This window comes from Eurypyga helias, unplaced genomic scaffold (assembly GCF_000690775.1).
Source record: "Eurypyga helias isolate BGI_N326 unplaced genomic scaffold, ASM69077v1 scaffold28698, whole genome shotgun sequence".
In the NCBI taxonomy this organism is placed as follows: domain Eukaryota; kingdom Metazoa; phylum Chordata; class Aves; order Eurypygiformes; family Eurypygidae; genus Eurypyga; species Eurypyga helias.
Window position 1 is genome coordinate 1 of NW_010265419.1, and position 17128 is coordinate 17128.

A 17128-nucleotide genomic window follows, 5' to 3' on the forward strand; every position below is an offset into this window, starting at 1 on the left:
AAGGCCCGCACCGCCTCTGGCGTACCGCCTTTGGGCTCGGCCCCCGTGCCTGGGCGATGGCAGCGCGGGAGCCCCGCGGCCACCTGCCGGCACGCAGGGCATCCGCGGAACCGTGTTGGACGGGGCAGGGACGGGTGCCTGTACGGTGTCTTGTAGGGGGGCAGTTGACCGCAATACCGGGACTCCTGACTTGCTATAACCAGGGGCCCAACCGTAGACCTGTGGAAGATGATGTTCTGTCACAAGTGTCCTGGCAGTGTTAGGAAACTGGAGCTGCAAGCCTGACATGTAAAGCAAAGTCTGCCTGTGGACCCAGAGCTGTGTCCGGGTTTGTAGGAAGGACAAGATTGGTACGGAGATGTGATCAGCTGACATAGCTGGAAAAAGCAGGTGTGTCTTAAGCATACCGTAACGATCTGGAGGTTATACTTGTGTGGGTTGTTTACTGTCAGAATGTCAAACTGTTCCACTTCCCAGGTTCAGATGGTAGCTGGAGGATCTGGGGTTTTCAGTGTACGCAGATCTGTTTTTGTATATCCCTGTTACCCAGTGGTCTTTGGTCAGGGAGCTTGGTGGAGAGCTTCTCATGATGCTTGGAATGCGGTGGTGATGGTCACGTCGCCATTCAAAGGCGTACTTGGCATAAGCAGTTTGTCCTTTCCTTTGTTTGAGCGTTTCGCAGCAAGTTCCCTGTGTATATATTGGTAGAGGTAGCTATCCAGAGATGGGAGTCGCCAGTGGGCAGGTAACTGCCTTACTGGAATAATGGATAGCCAGTGTTGCGTGTGTGTATGCACCACCAGCTCGTGGGTGGTGGGAGCTTCACCTCCGCACCGCAGAATGCGTTTAGCTCTGACCTGTTGGTGTAATGAGGTAGTTTGTTCACGTAACTTCCTGACTTGTGAAGATGTTTAGACCTTCTTGAATCAGGTACTTAACACAGAAGTCGCCAGGTGTGGTAATGCAGTTCTTTAAGATTCAGTGGTGTAGCAGATACCGCAAGGTGACAGCTTGTGTAGTCAATGTCTGGGCAGCCTTGAGAGGTGGTTGCTAACCCTAGCTGAAATACATGCAGGTGATCTGAGTTACACAGGCATTTAAGGGTTCCTGTCGAGTCTTACTTAAACTGAAGGAATCCAAAAGTGCTCATTTGACTTTGTGTTACTATGCTGGTGTTAGAATATACAGACCGAGTTTAGAGATGGCATTCTGCAAATGCTTTCCTTGCTGACACATTTGCAATTGCCGGTGTTTGAGAGCTCAGGCTCGTGTTTACAGAACTGCAAAATTAATGTTCAGAACTGCTCCGTAGCATGCAATGGAATTGCAAGGCAGGTAGTGTGACAGCCCTTTTGTGTGGTTTAGATGTGGCTGTGGGGTTTGAACAGAGTAGATGCCAACTGTTGAACACGGTCTTTAGCACCGTCTAGGAGCTGTGAGCAAGCTTTGAAGGCCCAGTGTTAACTGAAGCTGTGTAGCCCTTCTGGTAGTGAGCTGTGACATGTCTGAAAATTGCCGTTAACCTGTGTCCAGGAATAATGTCCAGGATACTGTGTTGCGAACATGAAAGGAAGTTTTATAAACATTCTCTTATAGAACAATGGGATCAAATTATTCACTGTAGTTGATAGGTACAAATGAAAAACGGCTGAACACAAGGTATCCATCCCACTATGCTAAATCTATAAAGGCAATTGAATAAGCTAGTTTATGTTGAACAGAATGTGAAATCAAAGCTGAAACTGTATAACAATAGCTAAATTAGAATCAAGTTGCAAAGCAGTTGAGCTTGCCTTTTGTATTGTAATACCTGCTTAGTAGTGAAATGTGAGCCATTCATCTACTGAATGACTAAGCTGGTGTTCAAAGCTAAAAATTTCCATGGTGCCTGTGCTTGCTAAGGGTTAGATGTTTTAAAGTCTTTGCTGGATATCACCAGCAAAAAAATAATTAAAAAAAAAAAGGGGGGGAAAAATGCAATTAAGGAATTGTTCTTTTCCCTCTTATGGGCAAGAACTTCTAGAGAAGAGTTTGGACAGGAGTAAAGCCTTTCATACTTACTGTTTTGATACGTTCAGTGAAGGTCCCAACTGAAAACTGAAAAGTACTGAACGTGGGCTTCACTTTGCTGTTAAGATTTGGGAGGGGAGTTTTGTTCACTTGCTAATCTGTTCTTCGAAAAGGTCTTGTGGTTGGAATAGTGGTGAGCGTCTGAAGATGCCTCCCCTGCTCGTATTCAAAAGTGGAATGAAGTTAACATTTTTGTGGTGTCAAAATAATTTGCTTTAACTTCAGTGCTTGTTCTCAATATGCCTTATAAATCATGGTTTTTTCTAAAAATAGGCTTAAAGTATGTATAAAAAAGGAGAGTTCACCAACAACGTGATGAACATGCTGTGAGCCCTGGAATTCTGGGGTGACTTAATGCATTTGCTATCCCCACAGTAAAAGGCTTTTTGATATTTTCCTACTTTACCACTGCAACTGCTAAAGAATTTGTTTAGTCACTTTCTGTCAAAGATCTGCTCCCTTGGTGAGACCCATAGAGCATCCTATTAAAATGTAGCTACTGGTATATTCCTAGGACTGTCCTAATGGCTGTTCACTCAGCCAGGAAGACTTGAGGGCTATGCTAGGTACTTGCTGCCTTACAGCATGTTCCTTCTGGAAAAGGCTACACTCAAATTTACCCTGAATGTTGCCTGTAAGGCATCTTGAAGCCCATGATGCATCTGTTGAGGCTCATGCTCCTTTAATATCTTGGGTGTCAGTATGTTTTGTCCTTTGGTACAAGAGACTGAGGAATGCCCATTAAATATCCTTGGATGTAAAGGACGAAGTCACCATTCCACATATATGGCTATAACGATGAAAGGCCTGTAACAGGAATGTGCAGCCCTTAAAGCACTGTCCTGGCCATCTTTGTGCCATTGCAGAGATATCTTGGTGTCATCTGAGAAGGTTTCTCTTTAGTAGATGACTTGGGATCCTCTAGGTATTTTGTGAGGCATACTGCTTGGAATCACTTTTGATGTGGATGCATTTTTCCATGTAGGTGCCTGTCTTTAATTTCAAGATGAAGTGCATGTCCCTGGAGAATTTCTGAAGTTTAAGATAAGGGAGAACCAGACGGTCTTTCTGTATATCTCTATTCAGAGCATGGAGAGGGTGTGTGGATTTTGTGCCCTCCACAGATACTGCTGAAATTATCGAGTTGTCAGTGCCCTGTGTCTGAACTTGGTTGAAGATAATCTATCTTCAACAGCAATTTATAAACTAAGTTATAATTCCAATGGGAAATAATTCCCCTTGCAGCTCCCTGAAGAGAAATATATCAGTTGCTAGGGAGGTGCTTTAAAAAGCTTGGTTTTCCTGTAGTTGGTCTGTATTGTATCTTCCTCTTTCAGGGTACTTGAAGTTAATGTTGCAACTCTGGTTACACTGATAGTACCTAGCTTCCCTGTGCCTCGGCTGCATCTCCTCTGCGCAGGTAGTTTAGACAAGGCATTAAGTTTGACTCTTCTGGCTCATGGTATTGGTAGGAATTTGCCTACTTACCTGTAGCCTGCTAGTGAGGTAACTGATATGTCTGTTGGCTCCTAAAATACTTAATGGGTAGCAGATGAGGGAATAAGAAGTTGTTCTGCAGCTGAATGCTTCATTTAAAACTAGGTCTTACAGCAAAATACACGATTTAAATGCTTATTACTTGGACTTGTCAGCGGTTCTGTTTTAACAAAAAACTATGCAAGGGTATGTATACAGCTTAAGCTCTCTTTAGGAGTTCCATGGGATTTATTTCCTAAGAATTTCTGCCCTACTGCACACCAACTTCTCCCAGTGCTGTCTGGGCTGCAGTAGCAAGGTACTGTTACTGGGGTGGTGGGATGGTGTGCTTGTGGAGCCTGTTAACTCCTGATAAAGAACTGCATCAAGAACGTGTTCCTATCTCTTTACATTGCTGTTATCCCCTTCCCAGTTGGCCTGAAACAGCACTATTGTGCTACTGCCCGATATGCTTGACGCCTGTGTGAAGAACTTGTTTTACCCCTGAAGGTTAGGGGTCAGTAACTTACAGTCCAAAGCATGGTTTTATCTGGCAAGGAAAACTTGATTCATAGCTTATCCATTCTTTGTTACTCAGAAATATGAAATAAAGGAGCAAACGTGATTATTTGGAACTTCGTTGAGAGGAACTGTTCATTGCATTACACACTTCAAGCATACTTCCCAAAACCTAAAATACCTCACATTCTGATGGGTTTTCCATACTGACATACCTGAGTGGCAGTGTGAATGGAAGTTATTGCACTCTTAACAAGTCTGTGCTGATAAGGCACTAAACATTGCGACACAGCAATAGGAGTAGATTGTTAAACTTGATTTTTCTTTTGGCATGTTCTGCTAGTCAGCTATAGACCATTCAAGCATGGACAGTTTTTCCCACTTGAATAGCTGTATTCCCTTTTCGTTTGGTATTCTGGGTATGTGCAACTAAGATGCATGGTGCTTGCCTATTGGAGCAACCATTACAGCTTTCAGTAGGAGGCAGTTGTTTGAAACTTAGAAAGAGGAGTGAAGCGGGTAATAAGCCTACGTAACAGTGAGGAGTTGCTCTCATGCATTTTCACCTTGGAGCTCCAGTGGATGAAGGTCTGCTACAGACTTAGTGGCTTGAGTAGAGGAAAGCAATTTTTGAAGTGTTTGGGATTGTCCTGTTGTCTTGCTATGGGAAGGAGTTTAGGAAATACTAATGCGTTCCACATACTTACCATTGCAAGGGGAATTTTGAAGAGCAGGAGCCCATGATAGTGTTTTATTGAGAATTAGTCTCTTGGGTTCCCCTTTTCCAGTTGGGAGGTTTTGCTTTGCAGTTAAAACTTGACTCTGTTATGAAAAAAGAAGTAATGTTAAGTATTTCAGTTACTAACTTGGATTACTACTTGACAAAATAAAATGGGATTAGCTGCAATACATATACTGAGAACTGTTGAAATACTAGTTTTTAAGGTGGATTTTTTGTTTCCACATCAAGTGAGGGTGGACATTGCTTGTCTCTACTTTGTAACAGCTCAATAATTGTACAGATTAACAAAAAGGAAGAAATGCAGGAGTTAGATGTCTAGGGAACTCAGTCTACTTGAATCGAACTAATCCCAGATGTTCTTCCTTAGCTCTGCTTTAAACAATGGAAAATGTCAAATACTAAGGTTGTCTTGTTTAAGTAGGTTATACTGAGATCAAATTCAGCATGTTAGTGGCCTTTCTGTAGTCTTTTTGTGGTTAACATTAAAATGCACATAGGTACAGGCCAGGATCTCTGCAAAACTTCTCCCCAGTGCGGCCAAGTCTCATCCTGTGCGCTGCAGCCCTTTAGATGTGGTTTAGCCCCAGTCAGCAACCAAGTACCACATGGCCACTTGCTCACCTCCCCCCTTCCCCTGTGGGGTGGGAATCCAAGGAGAAGGCCAGAAAACTTGTGAATTGAGATATGAGCAATTTAATAATGGAAAATAAATAAGCCAATGATACTAATAATATGTAATGAAAAAACTAATACTGCTAGTGATACGTAGTGGGGCAAACAGTGATACAACAGCTTACCACTTGCTGACTGATGCCTAGCCTGTCCTTGAGCAGTGACAGTCAGAGAGCATCAGGTCCCTGCTCGGCTTCCCCCAGTTTATATCCTAATTGTGAAGTCTTATGGCATGAAATGTCCCTTTGGTTGGTTTGGGTCAGCTGTTCTGACTCTGTCCCTTCCCAGCTTCTTGTAGAGAAGCAGCTGGGAACACAGGGGCAGGATGAGAAACTGGGAAAAGTCCTTGGCTTAATGTAAACATTGCTTTGCAACAGCTAAAAATATTAGTGTGTTGTCAGTATTGTTTTCTACACAAAGCCAAACCATAGCCTCATACTAGCTACTGTACAGACAATGAACTCCATCCTGATCAAAACAAGCACAGCAGTCTGTTATATGTATGCTTCTAGATCAAGCCTGACAGCTTCTATGTTTCTCAACTTGTAGGATTTTTTCCTTAGTACTGTTCTAATCAGATCAAATGATGAAATTGCCTGTTATTCCTGTAAAGGCTGAATGCATGAACATTTAGCATATGCTTAGCTGTGGTTTTTACAGTGGAGTGGGGAAGAACTGAGCAAAATTTTAATATGCGACAGACTTGTGCCCTGCAGATTTATAGTACCTAAATACCAACTGTAGTACTAACAAGCATAACTAGGGACTTTATTTGCATGGACTTAGCATGCAGTATTGTTTTGTTGGCAGTATGCTGTACTGATCCTTCATTGCTGGACTACTTGACCACCAAAACTGTTGCATCTTCCTCTGTTAATATGTAATTGAAACTTAAATGAGGCATTTCCCTGAAATTTGTGCATGGAACTGCACTACCCATTTCCACTACATACCCATTAATACTTAGAAAAGTACAAAATCAGGTTTGTAGTAATGTACAGGTGGGGTTATTGCAGGTCAGCATCAGGCAGTGTAAGGGAACTCTGCCTCAGCTTTCATAAGTGCCATGTGAGACACTGGGTGTCTTGTTAATGGCAGATAAAAAAATTGTCATAGAGGTGCTGGAACGACTTGAACAGTTACTCCACCGTACCAAACCAAATTATCACATTGCCTAGCTCAGTTTACAGGAAGAGTGTAATAGGATGCTAGCGGGAAGTTACTAAGGCTGGCAAACTTAGGCAGGTGTGCTGCAGCTTCCAGGAAAAACCTATATCCTTCAGTCCTCAGCAAAAATGTGTCATTGTCTAGAAGCATGTAAAAACTGGGTATAATATAAACTATTGCACTCTTTGCATTTACCAGGTTTTTCAAAGTGGAGCGGACACTTGCACTTTCATATAAACTTGAGTGTCAGGCACAGAGCTAAACCCAGTCAATGACATAAGGGTAGAACCAAATAATGTGTGGGACTTCATCTGAGCATTCAAAACAAGCTGTGTATTTAACTTGGCATGCAGGTTTGAGTGGTCTGTGCTGTTACATCTATAGTTGAAGAGTATTTCATCAAAGTGAACTAGCTGGGGCGGTAGGCAAAACCACTTTGGTTTTAAGTATCCAGTTATATCACCAAGATTATAAACTTGTTCAGATGTGCACTTAATTATGAGGGATTTTAAGGTGCATAGGACTCTCTTAAACACTTTTAATAGCTTCAGTCTCATTTAAAAGTAGGCTGTAGTGTGAGTCTGGAAGTGAAGTGTGTTCTGGTTGATTCCTGTATAAACATACTGGTTTAGTGTAATGGACACTTCAAAAGGGAAAAATACTCAAGTATTAGTGGTAAAGGTACAGAATTCCGTTTTGGGAGGCATTCTCAATTGATGGAGAAATTAAGGCATTTATTTGCTGGGTTGTTTAGAGAAGCAAAGAACATGTGGATATTTTTTTAGTTATACGTACAGCAGAATCTAAAACTTCAACTTTGCAAACTGACTGGCTTCCTAAGGGGAAGGACTGGTGGATGCTGGATGGAGCCTGCTGGTAGAATTAACAGTGAGTGCTCTGTCCTGAAGTACATCTACAGAGGTTTTGTGGTGTCAAAGAGGGAGATGTCTGAGTCCTGAGGAGGGTTTAGGCTGGCAGTTCTGTGGGCAGCTGAGCTGATCTCATGGTTTGCTTGGTGATGAAATAATTGCAGTTCTTTCATGCTCCCAGCTGCAGAGGGTCCGACAGCTGTTCCATCTCTGCTGATGGGTGGTTTAGTTTTATGCTGGGTTAATGTCTTGGTTTGTGATGAGTCTGAGCACAAGACCCAGCACAAACCTGTAGGTGGAATATGCTGTGGGAAGGGAGGGGTGGGAGAAGTAGGGCAGCTGGCAATGCTGTAACTTTGCCCCTTCAGGAAGCTGTATCTGTTCCTGTCTCCTTCAGAGCAAATTTTACTGTATTGGATTCTACTAATCTGGTGTAGACACAAGACTGAAATGACAACCAAGTCTTTTGCAAGTCTGACTTCTCATAAATACCTGGAAGTCTTTGGGCTTAATTTGAGCTCTTTGATGATTTTTTTTTTTTTTTTGTTCCTTAACAACAGTGAAAAATTTAAATAGTAAACTTCTACCTCTATACTGAAACTTAGCACTGTATCTGCAACTCACACTATGTGAACATAGTTCAGTTTATTTTCTTGTAAGTGTAATGTTTCAAAACATTTGCTGTGGGTCTTCTGTATGTTCTAGAGGTAGAAAGAATGGTGATCTTGATTGATCAGAGCAATTCAGGTCATTGAGATCTATTCATTTTTAAGGCTGGCTGTCAATTAAATTATGAGCTTGGCTGGGCAAATAAAACATGTTAATGTTAACTTACTGATTTGTTACTCTAGTAGTTTCCCATGACTGCTATGACTGAAGTTTGTGGAGGTTCGAACTAAAGCATACCTTAAGATACAACAATGAATTTGATCTTAGTACTTGTGGGATGCAGGACTTAAGGTTACCCTGACTTGCCTAGTTAGAAGCTTGGGGTTGCTGTTTGACTGCTGTCCTTGTGCAGCAGATGACACTGACAGATCTTGAGGAATACTTGGCTGTTGGGAGCTCAAGACTGGGTATTACCATATTGTGGTAGAGTCATATATAGAGTCAGATCCAGCAACTCAAGACAAGAGCTATAGTCTTGCTTGGGCTATACTTCTTACCCAGGGTTTCAGAAAACTTCAGTTTAACCTGCTTGTGTTGTTCTGTAATTTCTCCACAGGATTGAGTGGGACAAACTTCTGGACAATGTGCATTGTTTGATCATAAGTGTGACAAAAACTGACAAGCAGGAAGCTTATGTACTCAGGTAAGCCACTGGCTTGTTCTTTAGTTGCCAAGAGCTAAAAAAGTTAAAGCTACTGTATGAGATCCACTTGGCTGAGAATCCAGTCTTGGGTTAAGATCCTGCTGTTCATGACTACAGCTTTCAGAGTCTGCTTGTCATTGAACTGTTGTGCTTCTGTTGAGTGGTGGAAATGTCTTCATAGTTATTAACGAAAAGCATTAAGGACAGAGCTGTGGTGTTTTTTCCACCTGATGACTGAATTTTGTCCAGGGGTAAGTCTCCCCAGCGGAGAGGTTTAGGATTACTTCAGCAGAATAGTGCGTGTAGGTGTCACTTTTGAATTAGCAAAAACTGTATCAGGAGATGGGCTCTAACTCCAGCTAATGCAATCAAGTGGAACAACTCCTGCAGCTGACCTAATGACATCTGTTAAAATGCAGCTTTCCTGGAATCTTGGAGTTTGGGTTGTGCAGCAGTTAGTTTTAAGGACACTACTTTTTGCCATGTTTTTCATCTTACAAAATACCTTTATGCATTTTCTACATGAACTTTACAGACACATTGACATTCTCTGTTTTGCTTCAGATTACAAAAACTGAAGCTTTTGTACTCTGAAAGGCTGCCTTGAGGGCAAGGTTGGGCTAAGAGCAGGCTAGTCAAAGAAACTGTCCTGAAGTCTTGCTTCCACAAGCTCCATATATTTAAACCAAAATTATGAAAAGAATGTAAACTAGTAATAGTTGTATCCTGGGTGAAATATAAGCTTGACTTTGAACTCTTAAACAGCATTCCAAACTGAGTTTGTTGTTTAAGCTAGGCTTATTCTCATTGTTCAGGTGCTTGGCGAGGCGATACTAGTTGTACATGTTTAAGTGGTCTGGATATAGTATCAGTGCCTATCTCCACTTCACTGGGACTATAGCATCTGACTTACGTAAGCTACAGAAATTAACTACACAAACGGTATAAGGCATATAGTATAGCTGTGCCTATACTGTCACTATGAGACTTCCTGTCCCTGTGGACAGGTGCTGATTTACCACTTTCCAGTAGCCACCTTTCCTAGGAGATGCAGCCGGACAACTTAGGAAGGTCTGTTAAGGCTTTTGCCTCTCTTGAGCTGACTTTCTCAATGGCTGGATTTCAGCTGAGAAAGTCAGATTTCAAGTTTGACCCTGTTCTGTGTCTGGGTTGAGAAACTAAATTGCATGTCTGTTCTGTACCCACTTCCCGGCATGCTTGTATTTCTCAAACAGATTGAGGATATGTAACACGTGTCATGCCTCTCTTCCTGGAGTGTGGTAGCTGTGTAACGTCACTCTTGCAGCAGGTGCTTGTTTTGGGGAATCGTAACAGCTCTCCAAAGTTAGCTGAAATATATTGGTTTGATCCATTTGCCAAGCATGCTTATTACCATGTGCTGAATGTTCACTTACAGTAATGCATTTGGTTGGGATAAGGACCAAGATGTAACCTTTCTCTCCTGGCTTGTTTCATGTAGACCACTTAATATATTTTTAACGTCTCTTTTACAGTGAGAGTAGCATGTTTGTCTCCAAGAGACGTTTCATTTTGAAGACGTGTGGTACCACCCTCTTACTGCAAGCACTGGTTCCCCTGTTGGAGCTTGCTAGGGAGTACAGTGGGTTTGACTCAATTCAGGTAAGGTGCCAAAAATGCTGCATCTTCCTTACAAGTCGTACAAAAAGCTTTTTACTATTTCAAATTCACTGATTTTATTAAATATTCTGAAACTTCCTTTGCCATTTATGTATACTTTCCATTGTGGGAAGATTGTATTATAAGACTGCTTGTTCTGTTGTAGGATTTAGCCTTCTGTTTGCCTCTTAGAGGATGCTCACTTAAAAAAGCTGTTGTACTGAGTGTGAAAGATTTCCATGCTGAAATCACTGATGTTTTCTTGTGGAAAACAAATGTGTGAGCAAGCTGTGCCCTGTAGTTGACAAATTAAGCTAGGAATAACCATGTGCCTCTGAAAAGGAATTACAGGTAGCAGCGTTTTGACAGTCGAAACTTAAGTCCCGTGAAAGCTTATACCAAATGCTTAGATTTTCCAGATTTTTAGATTCAAGGTGGATGGGATATATCCAGTATTTAAGATGCACCTTTTTTTTTTTTTTCTCCAGAGCTTCTTTTATTCACGTAAGAATTTCATGAAGCCTTCCCACCAGGAGTACCCACATAGGAATTTCCAGGAGGAAGTAGAGTTTCTTAATGAAATTTTCCCAAGTAAGTTCATGAAACTTCAGCAAAGATGCACACTTGTGTGAAAGGTTGATGTGAAGGGAGAAGTGACAAGCAGAGCAATACGTACAGACTGCATTCAGCAGTCCTTGCAGTTCTGTGGCCAGCACAAGCTTTGGCTGCAGGAAAATCAAAAACTATAAATACTACTTTTCTGAATTTCTGACACTAACTTGCCAAGATCAAAATTTAAGTTGTGCTAAGCTTGACACTTAGCACCTTGTCTTAACTGAGGTCATCTTCAGACTTTGAAATGGATTGTAGTATCCAGCTCTCAGTAACCCTAAAAGCCTTATTAAAAAGGTGGGATAGTAATTTAAGGTAACTAATACACTGAAGAAAAATGCAAGTTTTTCTCAGAAAAGTCACTGCACTAAAGAGATTTTACTAAATGTTTAAATTCAAAAACCTACAAGAATAACCTTGAACTTTGCTGGCAGAGAAGCTTTTTGAAGGAACATGGAAGGTTCATGCTTCTCTGAGTTATTAGAAAATAAATGCTTAAGAGTACTAGTGTTTCTGTCTGTGCATAGCTAAAGCTGTAATCTGAGTTTCCTGCTAGTAGGCTCTGAACTGGGGTGTCCAGACCACCTTCTGAGGGAGCCTGTTTTTCTGATGGTTGCTTTACATTCCTGAAGTTAGATGCCTAGTTATGTGATACAGATGCTGACTGCATCAGAGAACCCCACAGTAGAAGTCTGTCACAGAACACTATGTAAGAGATGAGCTTTATTTCATATTTAAAGGATCAGCTGTGGTATATTAACTGGAGACTTTGTCTTGTCTAGATGGAGCAGCTTATTGCATGGGGCGTATGAATTCTGATTGCTGGTATGTATGTGAAGTCTTTGAAATCTTTGGGGCTTACCGTAGAACTTCACTTGGTGCTGCCAATTTTTATTACACACATGATTTGTATTTTATAGGTACCTGTACACCCTGGATTTCCCAGAGAGTCGGATATCCAATCAGCCTGATCAGACACTGGAAATTCTGATGAGTGAGCTTGACCCAGTAGTTATGGACCAGTTCTACATGAAAGATGGTGTTACTGCAAATGATGTCACTCGTGTAAGTTTGCTTGAAAACTAAGCATTTTTGGGAATGGCGGAAATTGGGTAACAAAATGTTTCACAACACTTTAATGCAAGGTTTATTTTGTGGTAGGAAAGATCTTGTAGGAAATGTCAGGTTAATGTTTTGGGGGTAAAATGGATTTAATTCTAAAATGTTTATGGGAATATAACTTCACATTTTCAATTCTCCTGCTTTAATCTGTTGAAAGGAGCAATTTGCAGTGCTTGGGGTGATTGGAAGCTTATCCTCTGAAAAATGGAGGAATAAAACCACAGTTGAGTAATGTCCACTGAAGGATGGAGATTATGAGGAGTAAGACTTAAACTGAAGATAATGAATCCCAAGGGAGTCTAGGTATCAAAATCAAGGTTAAATCATGGAGCCATTTGGATAGTGTGGGGCAGGGGAGAAACAGATGTAAGGTCTGAGTGTAACTTGATAGTTTTGCCTCCCTTTCTCCTCTTTCCAAATGAAAGTCTTGACATGAACAAATTTCTGATGAGTGCATTGACTGGCTTTCTGTCTTAGGTTTTGATGCTTATACTGTGGTTGCTATTGAGATTTGGCTGTAGCTCAAGTACTGTGTGGAAATCAAAGTGCTTGGGATTGCACTTCATTGTAAAGTGTATTCTCACTCTGGGGTAACTGTAAACAGTCTTCACTGTGTGGATACTGGCTGGAGCTCCAATTTCCATTTTAGTTGCAGAAGCAAATACGGTTTAGAATTCTAAACTGCTCCCTTGCCTTGGAGCTATGCAGCTTGGTTCTGTAAGAAGCAAAGTATCTGGTAACTTGCATGCAGCTTGGCACTCGGTGACTGACTTGTTACTGGGAAAATTCTGGTGTCCTGTCCCAGATAAATTGATGTTCATTCTGATTTTGACTTAAATCTAAACAAGTCTAAGGATGCATGATAAACTGAGTGGTGTGTAATTTTAACTTCTATTTCAGATGAGTGGAATTCGTGACCTGATACCAGGTTCTGTTATTGATGCTACAATGTTCAATCCTTGTGGGTATTCAATGAATGGGATGAAATCGGATGTAAGTTTTACACTCATTGCTAATCATTGTTAAAATAAATAGTAATTATTTGGTGATAATAACACTTTTTTTTTTTTTCCAGGGAACTTACTGGACTATTCACATCACTCCAGAACCAGAGTTTTCCTATGTTAGTTTTGAAACAAACATAAGTCAGACTTCCTATGATGACCTGATTAGAAAAGTTGTAGAGGTTTTCAAGCCAGGAAAATTTGTGACAACCCTCTTTGTTAACCAGGTGAGGTTTTTTGCATTAACTGGTCAGCTCCTGCAATGTATGCAGACACAAATAAAGCAAGGCTTGAGATTTTTTTACTGGAGCATTAGTAGTTTCTTGTTTGCCTCTACCTGGATAGTAGTTTCTTTGGAAAGTAAAAATACTCTTCTGTATTGCTTTGGCATGTATTAATCTGATCTCCAGACAAGTTAAGAAATACTAAGATAAGGCAGCCCAATGCCAGTATTCTAACAACTTCCTGTGCAGTTCTGTATAGGCATAATGTCTTCCTTGGGCATTTTTCTGGATTTGGCTGCAGCTGTCAGTTGTAGTAGTGCTGCTGCCAGCTAATAATAGAATATTTTGGGTTGGAAGGGACCTTTAAAGCCTATCTAGTCCAATCCCTCTGCAATGAACAGACACATCTTCAACTACATCAGGTTGCTCAGAGCCCCGTCCAACCTGATGTTGACTGTTTCCAGGGATGGGGAATCTACAAACTCTGGGCACCCTGTTCCAGTGCCTCACCACCCTCTCTGGGAAGAACTTCTTCCTGATATCAAATCTAAACCTCCCCACTTTCAATTTAAACCCGTTACCCCTTGTCCTGTCACTACAGGCCCTTGTAAAAAGTCCCCCCCAGCTTCCTTGTAGCCCCTTCAGGCACTGGAAGGTGCTATAAGGTCTCCCCGGAGCCTTCTCTTCTCCAGGCTGAACAAGCCCAACTCTCTCAGCCTGTCCCCATAGGAGGGGGGCTCCAGGCCCTACAACAGTTAGTAGAAGAGCAGTACCATATGTAGGGAGCAGAATTGCTGCTTGGGATGGAGACTTCCTGCAGCACTGTCAGGCACAGGTTTGAAGCATGTCGGTAACAGTGTCACAAGAACTACACATAAAATACATACTGTGCTAATCTGTGTCTAAATGCTAAGTTTAAAAATAACTTTCACTTTTTTGTTTTTTAGAGCTCTAAATGTCGTACAGTGTTTTCTTCTGCCCAGAAGATTGAAGGGTTTAAACGTCTTGATCACCAGATTGCCCAATTCAGTGATTATAACTTTGTTTTTACCAGTTTTACAAAAAATCGCCAGCAACAGCACAGTTGATTAAGAATGAAGAAAAAGCGCAAAAAGAAATCCCATATAGAAGGTGGTGGTTGCTTTCTAGTTAATGATTCAGGGGGCCATGCTTTCCACTCCCACCACCTTGTAGTTGTGGAAAGCCCTAGGTGTAATCATAGTATAACCATTTTGAATTGTATGCATTATTATATCAAGGAGTTAGATATCTTGCATGAATGCTCTCTTCTGTGTTTAGGTACTCTATGCCACTCTTGCTGTGAAATTGAAGTGCATGTAGAAAAATCTTACTGTATGAAACTTTACAACACTTGTAAAAATGATTCAGGTAGAATTACACACAGCGTAGTTTTTCTCCAGGTATCACCAAAAATTCCCCACAGACAAGGCTTTCGTCCTCATTAGACTTTAGCCTCAACCTACTCACTGGGGACAGTTCCCTGTTAAATTGTCAATCTTTTTTCATCTACGTTGTGCTTTCAGTCTAAAGCAGTTTCTGACAAACTTTTATGATTTCTAATGAAACTGATTCTTAATTAACACTTTGTTTGGAGGAGGTTCTTAAAACAGTTACAGTTTTTTTGCTACTACAGGTGGTGGCTGATTTATTTTTAAATCAGACTGACTTTTCATGCTCTACTCAAGCTTCCAGGAATTCGCTCAGCTATACTGTAGCGCTGGGCTCACGCATTGCTCTTTCACCTTTAGAAACTTGTGTATCGGTACTAACGCAGGTTAGATTTCATCTTACCTTAATGCTCACTTATCTCTCCACATCCCTAAGCTGTCACACTGCTACACGATGGCAGAGTTTGAAGAAGGTCCAAGACTTGATAGGGGAAGAGCTGAGTCAGGACGCAAGTGCTTTGGCATAGTTGTGTGACAGCTTTGCAAAGTGCGGGTTCGTATTGGCACCAGACGTTTTCTTTCCTAATCACCAGTTATGTCAGACTAAGAAGCTGGTGCTGTTGAGCACTGGCAGGTAAATCTAGCGAGGGAGTGGAATTTGCCAGGCTGGGTGTGTTGATTGGTTTGGATGATTCTTGGTAAAACCTGTGACCTACCACTTCCAACTGTAAAGAGTGCTTCTGAACTGGTCCAGTGTCACTTCATTTTGTTGTTCCAAGCAAAGCTAATGCCTCTATCTTGTGACAGTCCTGTGACATTGTTGTGCATGTGACTTACGTTGTATTTGAGTGTTGTGACTTCATCTGTTTTTTCCTCCTAATTACTAAGGTGGTTCCTCTTACTGTGACTTGAGGGCATTAAGTGAAGGCACAGAACAAAGAACTGTCTGGGACAGCTGGACAGAAGTGAAGTAGAATGCTATTCTTTGGGCATGAATTCAAAGTCACTTTAATGGGTATTGACTAAAATGCAGGCTTTAAAGAGCTGGCACACTTACAGCTAAGTTTGCAAATACTGGGATGTTAACAGCTGTGAGACCAGCATGTTAAAACTATGAAATGGAGATTATTTTTTCCCCCCTCTTGTCCTTGTAACGTTTTGACTCTTTCTGGTTTGACGCAATGGTTTTCTGTTCCTTCCGTATTTATATGTGAAGCACTTTTTCAGTGCTGCGAAACTAAAGTCTGCTTGGTTGGAAATCAAGTGGTTGGAACATTATGATTTTTATTTTAAGCATATTGTTGATGTTCTTTACCAATGTTACCAATTACATGCTGTAAATGGCACTGATGCTTTTTGGTGTTAATACTGAGGACCAATATTTCAGTGGTGTGTTTTTTTTCTTTGTTAAACATTGTCCCAACTGACCTGTCATTTGTTGGCTTGAGGTCCTTCAAGTAGGCTGAAGATCCCTTTTCAAGTAATACTGAAGTACACATTTTACAAATAGAAGCATAAGCCTCGGCTATAAAAATGAAAGCTGTTGAATGGATTATTGAACTATCTAAGGTGATCAGGATGGGGGGAGTATGGTGTTTATAATTTCTGTGGTGTTAGACTTTGATCATTTAAAAATATCTGTACCACAACTTAATGCTTCAATAAAAGTTCGCTTAAATTGTTTGCAGTGATGATCCAGCTCTTCTACCCTTCACCACTCCTCATGGTTTTTGGCACCAAATGGTTTCATTCTGAAATAGATTGGTTTCTTGTCCTAAATTACTTGAAATTTACTTTGCCCTTGTAGGGGATGCATCTCAACTGTTAACATTTTGGTAGTGTAAAATGAGACAGCATTTCAGACGAAGCCAAATGAAAATGTTATGCTGTTCTTGAGGCTAAAAATGTCTGTCTTTAAATGGACACACAGTCTGAGATCTGTGGTCTTCATCTAATCTGTATTTTTTATTCAGCATTAAATGTTTAAAATACTTCTCTGAAATAAGACCACTCCTGCTTCTGCTGGTCTTAAGTAATAAACTCTGGTATACATTTAAGCTACTTTCAGCTTAGACTGACTTTGAGAGTTCAAGGTGAAGGTTACTTGAAGATAAAGTAGGCATGTCCCTAATCTGGATAGTAAACTACTTGACCAGAAGCCAGTGGCTAGGAATGTCAGTGTTAAGCAGATGCAACCAACAAGTTGCAATTTCCTTGGTTCCATGTGATCAGTCCTACAGGAATAGCAGCTGCAGTTTAATTATACCTGCAATGATCTTAACAATGCTAATA

General features: G+C 41.1%; 1 protein-coding gene across 1 annotated transcript; it reads left to right on the forward strand.

The window, feature by feature from the left end:
- Positions 1 to 8739: 8739 nt before the first annotated feature.
- AMD1 (adenosylmethionine decarboxylase 1) lies at positions 8740 to 16534 on the forward strand. Its single transcript, XM_010156742.1, has 8 exons — positions 8740 to 8827; positions 10342 to 10468; positions 10954 to 11056; positions 11860 to 11902; positions 11998 to 12142; positions 13100 to 13192; positions 13275 to 13430; positions 14375 to 16534. Exons 2-8 carry the CDS (start codon positions 10352 to 10354, stop codon positions 14513 to 14515), a joined length of 798 nt encoding a protein of 265 aa, XP_010155044.1. The 5' UTR covers positions 8740 to 8827; positions 10342 to 10351; the 3' UTR covers positions 14516 to 16534.
- Positions 16535 to 17128: the final 594 nt, after the last annotated feature.

What these genes read in the sequence shown, in the direction of transcription:
- AMD1 (XM_010156742.1), top strand. Translation starts at nt 10,352, where the DNA reads ATGTTTGTCTCCAAGAGACGTTTCATTTTGAAGACGTGTGGTACCACC. An exon ending in TGAATGGGATGAAATCGGAT is followed by an intron (nt 13,193 to 13,274) that starts GTAAGTTTTACA and finishes TTTTTTTTCCAG; the next exon opens with GGAACTTACTGGACTATTCA. An exon ending in CAACCCTCTTTGTTAACCAG is followed by an intron (nt 13,431 to 14,374) that starts GTGAGGTTTTTT and finishes TTTGTTTTTTAG; the next exon opens with AGCTCTAAATGTCGTACAGT.